This window comes from Anneissia japonica, unplaced genomic scaffold (genome assembly GCF_011630105.1).
Source record: "Anneissia japonica isolate Jap-2015-1 unplaced genomic scaffold, ASM1163010v1 scaffold26_len2425191_cov177, whole genome shotgun sequence".
Classification (NCBI taxonomy): Eukaryota; Metazoa; Echinodermata; class Crinoidea; order Comatulida; family Comatulidae; genus Anneissia; species Anneissia japonica.
The window spans coordinates 1,097,497-1,106,252 of record NW_022685220.1 but is presented as its reverse complement, the minus strand read 5'-3'; the positions used below and the strand labels follow the sequence as shown (position 1 = coordinate 1,106,252).

The 8,756-nt window shown below is 32.5% G+C and overlaps 1 protein-coding gene across 1 annotated transcript in view; it reads left to right on the top strand.

The window, feature by feature from the left end:
- The window catches only part of LOC117108906, a 14,327-nt gene that overhangs the window by 3,189 nt on the left and 2,382 nt on the right, over positions 1 to 8,756 (top strand). The window contains exon 2 of the mRNA XM_033251089.1: positions 8,247 to 8,543. Coding sequence (XP_033106980.1) covers positions 8,247 to 8,543 — 297 coding nt within the window. The remainder of the gene's footprint in view (positions 1 to 8,246; positions 8,544 to 8,756) is intronic.

Sequence of the window (8,756 nt, the reverse complement as noted above, 5' to 3'; positions counted from 1 at the left end):
TTTTGATTTCTAGATGGCGGGAAATGACCTTTCTCGACTTTTGAGCTAGGTTTCTAATGACTTTGTTCTTCAAAATTCAAGGTTTCCCCCTCTTGAAAACGGTCAGGTAAACTTTCTCATTCTTATTACAATAAATAGGCCTGTTATGTGTGTATACATACATAAAAAAAAAATTAGTTGTTGCATACGTATTCTTTTTTCAATTAATCGATAAGCTACAAAGAAAAGGAGCGGGGGTTCCGGAAAAATTTTGAATCCTAGATGGCATGAAATGAGTTTTTCAGACTTCTGAGGTGTCCAAATTACTTTTAAGTTCTTCAAATGTCAGGGTTTTCCCCTCTTGAAAACAGTCAGGTAATTTTTCCCATTGTTATTACAGGAAATAGGCCTTATGTGTGTATACATAGGCCTACATAAAAATAAAAAATTAGTAGTTGCATACGTATTCTTTTTTTAATTAATCGATAAGCTCCAAAGAAAAGGGGGGTCCGGGGGTCCTCCCCTGGGAAAACTTGAAATGAAGTTTACCCGACTTCTGAGGTGTCTTTTAATTACTTTTAAGTTCTTCAAAATTCAAGGTTTTCCCCTCTTGAAAACAGTCAGGTAAATTTATCCCTGTTATTACAGTAGAGGCCTTATGTGTGTATACATACATAAAAAATTGAGTAGTTGCATACGATTTTTTTTTCTATTAATCCATAAATCCCAAAAAGAAAGGGGGTGAGGGGGTTCTCCCCCGTCAATATTTTGATTCCTAGAAGGCGGAAAATGAGTTTTCCCAACTTCTGAGGTGTCTTTTAAGTTCTTCAAAATTCAAGGTTTTCCCCTCTTGAAAACAGTCAGGTAAATTTATCCCTGTTACAGTAGATAGGCCTTATATGTGTATACATACATAAAAAAATTGAGTAGTTGCATACGATTTTTTCCATTAATCCATAACTCCCAAAAAGAAAGGGGCGTCCGGGGTTCTCCCCCGTGAATATTTTGATTCCTAAAAGGCGGGAAATGAGTTTTCCCGACTTCTGAGGTGTCTTTTAAGTTCTTTAAAATTCAAGGTTTTCTCCTCTTGAAAACAGTCAGGTAAATTTATCGCATTGTTATTAGAGTAGATAGGCCTTATGTGTGTATACATACATAAAAAAAAAAATGAGTAGTTGCATACGATTTTTTCCATGAAAAAAGAAATGGGGGTTCGGGGGTTCCCTCCCAGGAAAATTTTCCCTCTTGACAGGCCTTATGTGTGTATACATACATTAAAAAAATTTGCCTACGATTTGCATACGATTTTTTTTTCCATGAAACCATAAATCCCAAAAAGAAAGGGGGGGGGGGTCCGGGGGTTCTCCACAGGGAAAATTTTGATTCCTAGAGGGTGGGAAATGAGCTTTCCTGACTTCTGAGGTGTCTTTGTAACTACTTTTAAATTCTTCAAAATTCAAGGTTTTCCCCTCTTGAAAATTATTCAATAGAACCAATGAACCCCAAAGCAAAAAGGGGTCCGGGTTCCCCCGGGAAAATTTTAATTCGTAGATAGCGGGAATGAGATTTCCCGACATTTGAAGTGTGTTTTAATGACTTTTGTGTTCTTCAAAATTCTAATTTTCTGATTGTAACACAAAAAAAAAAAAAATAAAAAATAACCTCACGGGTCCTGAAAAGGTAGGTCTAGAATTTTTTTTCCGGCCACACAAAAATCTCCAGACATTATTTTTTGCAAAAAAGTGGGGGGCCGGCCCCTGTCTCTGGCCCCCCCCCCCGCTGGCCATGTTAAAACCCACCCTCGAGCATGAAGAAAAAATCGCCTGCATTCGTGAATTCTGTATTTAGGCATATGGGGGGAGGTAGACACTCTTAATGGAGCGACGTTTAGTTCTCTTTATGCTAACCACGAAGATGTAATGTGAGTGTAACTGAGTGTTACAGTAAACCTTAAAACTAGCGTAATATAACTACATTTAAACTCCATTTAATTAAACTAAAACAATAATATACTTAATTAGGCCATTTTCTAAAATAAAGTTCTGTGAAAGTTAACTACAGAATTTACAGTACACTTAATGTGTTAGGTTGTAAAAACTGTATTGAGTAAAAAAAAAATCTTTCGAATAAATATCTTTCGCTTGACATTAGGAATTAATCATTTGTGAAACAAAATGATAGGCTATGTCAAGTGTTATATTGAACAGTGGCAGATTCAATGAGGAACCCAGTCAGCACGGGACCCTATCCTCCTATTTTTCAAAATTTAAAAAAATGAAGAAAACAATTTTTTGTAAATTTTTAAATCCGAGAGTGCCATTTCCGGCCATTTAGTGGTTTTCTTACCTCAGCCCCAACAGTCGTGGGGCTGAGGCGGGTGGACATTCTATTTGCGCAAGACCCTCCCTGGAACCCCTCTATTTCGACTTCCTGGACCCGCTACAGTTAGAGTATCATTTCCGGGCTACATAGAAGGGTAATTTTTATCCATCGGGGGAAAAGTGAATTTTTCGTCGGGGAACCCATATATCAAGGATAACCCTCATTGATGATAAATAATCCATTGAGGTCGTGGAAACAATCGCGACTTCGACTTTGTTCGGAAATCTGTGGCGCGTTCAAGGGGTGGGGGGGGGGAGAGGCTAAATTGTTAATTTTTTTTTTTTTAATGGAGTTATAAGGAAAATTATATTCAAATTTTAGGTCTGAGAGTGTAAATTCCGGCCATAATCACAAATTTTCTTACCCCAACCATGGTGGGACTGAGGTGGTATAGATTCTCCATCTGCTGAAGTACCCAGTGGGAGATTCAAGGGGACCCAGCCGGCCCGCCCCTACCCCAATTGTTCAATTTAAAAAAATGGAGATATAAAGATAATTAGGCCCTATATTAAAATTTAATGTCTGGAAGTGCAATTTCCGGCCATCTAGAGGTGCCATAATCACAAATTTTCTTACCTCAGCCCCAACCATGGTGGGGCTGAGGTAGTATACGGTAGGTCTTCTATCTGTGAAAGTACCTTCCCTGCGCCCTTCTATTTCGAATTCCAGGATCGGCCACTAAATTACAACAAATATGAAATCATTACAGTAGCTTGATGTCTATAAAATAACTTAGGCCTATAAAATTCACCAAATTTAGTAAAAATCTGTAACCCGCCCCCACCCCCACTTTCAAAAACGTTCCGCCGCTGTTGCTAAATGGAGACCACGGACTAGAAGTGGTCTCCAAGCAGCATAAATTAGATGGTAGCCCAGCCTGACACCTGGCAAGCCCCAGCTGTCTTAAGCCTACAACAAATATTATATTATTTATGTTTGCTATTATATTATTTACGTTTGTTGTTATATTATTTACGTTTATTATTATATCATTTAAGTTTATTATTATATTATATATGTTCGTTATTATATTATTTATGCCTATTATATTATGTCGTTTATTATTATATTATATATGTTTATTATTATATTATGTGTTTATTATTATATTATACACGTTTATTATTATATTATGTACGTTTAGTTTTATATTATATATCTTCATTATTATTATTTACATTTAGTATTATATTATGTACGTTATTATTATATTACGTATGTTTATTATGATATTGTATACGTTTGTTACTATATTACATATGTTTAGTATTATACTATTTACGTTTGTTGTTATATTATGTACGTTTCATGTTACCGTATATTATTTATGTCTTTTATTATATTAGGCCTATGTACGTTATTATTATATTATGTACGTTATTATTATAATATATATGTTTACCATTATATTATTTACGCCTATTAGTATATTATGTACGTTTATTGTTATATTATACATGTTTATTATTGAATTACAGACGTTTTGTATTACATGATGTGAGTTTATTATTTTATTATATACGTTTATTATTATATTATGTACGTTCAGTATATATTATGTGCGTTTATTAGTATATTACGTACGTTTATTATTATTACATTACATACGTTTACTGTATTATTTATTGACGTTATTATTATATTGTACATTTAGTATGATATTATTTACGTTTGTTGTTATATTATATAGGTTAAGTATTATATTATACACGTTTGTTATTATATCATGTATGTTTGTATTGTATTATTTACGTTTGTTATTATATTATGTATGTTTAGTATTATATTATTACGTCTATTATTATATTATGTATGTTGTTATTATATGTCGTTCATTTATTATTATATTATAACTTATTATAAGTTTAGTATTATATTATCAATGCTCAGTATTATAATTATATACATTCATTATTATTTTGTTTAATTCACTATCATATTATCTCCTTCCTTATTATATTATACATATTCACTATTATTTTATTGCAGTTCACTTGTATATTGCAGTTGAGAGTATACGAAAGTTGAGTGGTATATTATGGCTGATCATTATGTTGTTTTATCATGGAGGAATTCCTCCATGGTTATATCAACTTTTTATATTTCCTGTACAGAGAATTGTGGGCTGGCTGTTAGTAGTGCAATTCTTGATCCTAGGTCAGACCAGGATTGCCATTTGGCCTTTTGACGGCCAGATTCCTCAAATCTGCCCGTATAAATATGTGCCTGGCCGTAGCATTTGGAAAGTCACGGCCAAACTATATTTGGCCGAATTTTTGAAAAGTTTACATTTTTTTCAATATAGGTTTAATATAACGTAGACTTGTTTTGGATATTTTGTTTTTGTTAGCTTAAATTCTATATTTGATTCTAATCCTGTACCTTTGTTTATACTTGCACTAAACACTTAATCTATGTTCCCCGATTCAGCCGATTTGACGTAAGAGAGTTTATTTAAAAGATAACAGTTACATGTAATAATTTAAATTGTTCGGATGAAATATATTGTTTATAAGGTTTATCCTCGTTTAAGCTTTATGAAGACAGTTCATTGCAAGTTTGTACCATATTGTGTGTATTGTCATGGAGGAATAAAACTGTTTGTTTTATTTCCTCCATGGTATTGTGTGTCCATCTTACTAGTGGGGGTTCTATCTCTTTTGAATTTCTTTCGAAAGCGAATTTCGAAAGTTTAGATAAAAAGTATTTTATTAAAGTTTTCATAGGTTTGTTTTAACGTCAGTTTGTGTTACCTAACTATGTAACTTAATTCATTCTAATTAAAGAGAGCCACGGATTTGCCAATAACAGGCCCTTAAAATTTTTGCTATAGATCGACTACAATGTACATTAATATTTAATAGAATTTTGGCCAATATCGAAAAAAAGTTTGGCCGAATTTGGCCGTGAGATGGCGTGTGTTTGGCCGTGAAGCCTGTCGACTATCTGGCAACCCTGGGTCAGACCACAGATAATTTTATCTAGCGAGGCAATAAAACCACAAGCTTGCACTGGTAGCCTCTTGTTTTGACTGAAACACAGAGGATTGTAGGCCTGTGGTAGAGTGACTTCTGCTGTAGGGTACATGTTTATACCTCTTTTTTTTTTTCCAATTATGGCAGTGTAGGGCACTTGTTGATCCTACCAATATTAGAGAAACACAAGTGCGGTGATTTTATGCTGTGCGACGAACAACTTAATCGAGAATATTTTTCAAGGTTTCGAGAATACGAAACAGATTTTAACTACAGTATACACACAAACCAGACTTCTGCCTGCGAAAGTTGTTTAGGCCCTAGACCTACACCAAAGACCTTTGGTTTAGACTAAGTGCGGCAAACGGTGGTATTTCGTCGCACAGCATAAAATCACCGCACTTGTGTTTCTCTTTGGTAGGGTCAACAAGTGCCCTACACTGCAAAAGTTGAAAAATTAAGAGGTTGACACATGTAGGCCTACCCTATGACAGAAAAAGTCACTCTACCACACAAGCCCACAGTCATTTGTGTTTCAATCAAAACAAGAGGCTGCCAGTGCAAACTTGTGGTTTTACTGCCTAGCTAGATTACGATTATCTGTGGTCTGACCTAGGGTCAAGAATTGCACTACTAACAGCCATCCCACAATCCTCTGTACGGGAAATATAAAATGTTGATATAACAACATAATGAACAGCCATACTACTCAACTGCCATAATATACTACTCAACTTCCATACAAATGAACTGCAATGAAATAATAGTGAATGTGTATAACATAATAAGGAAGGAGATAATAATAGTGAATTAAACAAAATAATAATGAATGTACATAATAATAGTTAGTATTGATAATATAATACTAAACTTTTATAATATAATAATAAATGAACGACATATAATAACAACATACATAATATAATAATAGACGTAATAATATAATACTAAACATACATAATATAATAATAAACGTAAATAATACAGTACTAAACATACATAACATAATAACAAACGTGTATAATATAATAGGCCTACTTTACCTATATAATATAACAACAAACGTAAATAACATCATATTAAAAGTACATAATATAATAATAATGTCATTAGTGTTACTATATATAAATAATAAAATAAACGTATGAAATATAATAATAAACGTACAGAATATCCTCATAAACGCACATAACATATACTAAACGTATATAATATAATAATAAACGTAAATCATGTAATAATAAACATCTGTAATATAATAATAAACATGTATAATATAATAATAAACGTGCATAGATGTAAATAATATAATGTTAAACATATATAATATAATAATAACGTACATGATATAATTACTAAATGTAAATAATAAAATAAACGTACGTAATATAATAATAATGTACATAATATAATACTAAATGTAAATAATATAACAATAAACATATTTAGTATAATACTAAACATACATAATATAATAATAAACGTGTATAATATAATAATAAACACATATAATATAATAATAAACAAAAGTATACAATATAATAATAAACGTACTTAATATAATAATAGGTATAAATAATATAATAATGAACATATATAATATAATAATAAACTTAAATGGTATAATAATAAACGTAAATAATATAATAACAAACGTAAATAATATAACAGCAAACATAAATAATATAGTATTTGTTGTAGGCTTAAGAGAGCTGGGGCTTGCCATAGACACCTGTAAAGCTATACGTGGTCTCCAAAAGACAACATGGGACAACCATTTATTTATTTCAAAGAAAATTGTGTTTGCTTTTTAAGCTTGTATACATTTGACCTGTTTTGAACAAAAAATCTGAACAGCATACTGTAAATTAAACATAACATTTACACCTTAGTTGACTTTAGGTTTAGGTAGGCTCTATGTAATGTCCATCCTTTACGTAACGAAGGATATTACTTGACCTTTCTTTATGTTCCCAATTTCAATAAGCAGATTTCCAATGAATTTCTGATTCACAGCAGTGGCTCAAAACTAAACATTCCTTTTTAAAAGCTAGCTTTTTCAACAACAACATAAATACATAAAAAGACAATACACTTAAGAATAGTAGTGGGCTAAACAGGGTAAAAAAATACCCAAAAAATATCAAATGTACAGGTCTAACACTAAGTGGTTTATTATCCTGAGCATTTTGGCACCTTTTTAAAGAATATCAGTTGAAAAATGTGACAACTAGGGCCAAAAAACGAATTTGAGGGGCATGTGCAAAATGAACCTTCAGCGGTTAAATTATGTGGAAAAGGTCATAACTTTTTTTTTCATCAGAAATCATATTATGATGATTGGTATCTTCTAAAAAAAAATACATTACAACACAAGAGAAGCTGATGGGATTTAACCGGTACCAAAGGTTACTAATGGATCTCCATGGTTCTGCACACATTTTGTAAACATTCAAGTGTTTACAAAGTTATATACTCAGCTAACAATATTACGTTCTAAGAACGTTATAATAGCGTTACAATTTGGTGATAAAAACGTTATTTTGAGAACCATGTAAGTACTTATAACCTAATATTACAACGTCACAACGTTTGAACGTTTTTACAACGTCGTGTGAACGTTATTATTAACATACCTAACCGCAACGTACGCGAACGTTATAAGAACGGGTGTTTGCTGGGATGTTGTACGTTGAAACTCAATAAACAGGCTGTTAGTATTGTTGGAAATGACACAGGAGAGTTGTCTCTTATTTTGAGTTAAGTCTCCCAAGTGTGTTCGAGAGTACATGAGACGTCACACTTATATTTATGTTTAAAAAATTCAGTTGTAGACTGGTGAATCGATCTACAAAAGCATCAAAAAGCGAAGTTTAGCTTTAACAATATTTCATTTCTTTTATGCTCCAGATTTCTGTTTAGTCATACAAGGAAATGAAGTGGTTTATTTTTGTCCATTACAACCCGTTGTAATCACGTGTAATGTAGATTTGGTCGGAGAACACGTTGTATACTGGTATTACAATAATTCCACTAACGCTGTTGCCGCATACACATTTCGTTATAATACATCTTGGCCAAATGACAAGAGTTCACCCTACTTTCCCATGAATGATCAACTTCATATTAACGCAGCAGAAGACAAAGACCTCTGGATTTGTAAGAATGGACGCCGACAGACTAAAACCTTTGTTTTGCATCAATTCCGTGAGTTTGTTAGATCGTCTTCTAATGTTAAAGTCAGGCTCCAGAGGAAAAAAAATGTTTTGATATGTTGTAGAACTGATTTTTTTAAGACAGAAAAAAGTTGTTTGACGAAAAACTGGGGAACGGTGAACGAGATACAGATTTTTGAATATTTAAAAACTGGGGGAAAAAGGGGCGTAACCGCCCATTTTTACACCTTTTTCCCCCAGTTTT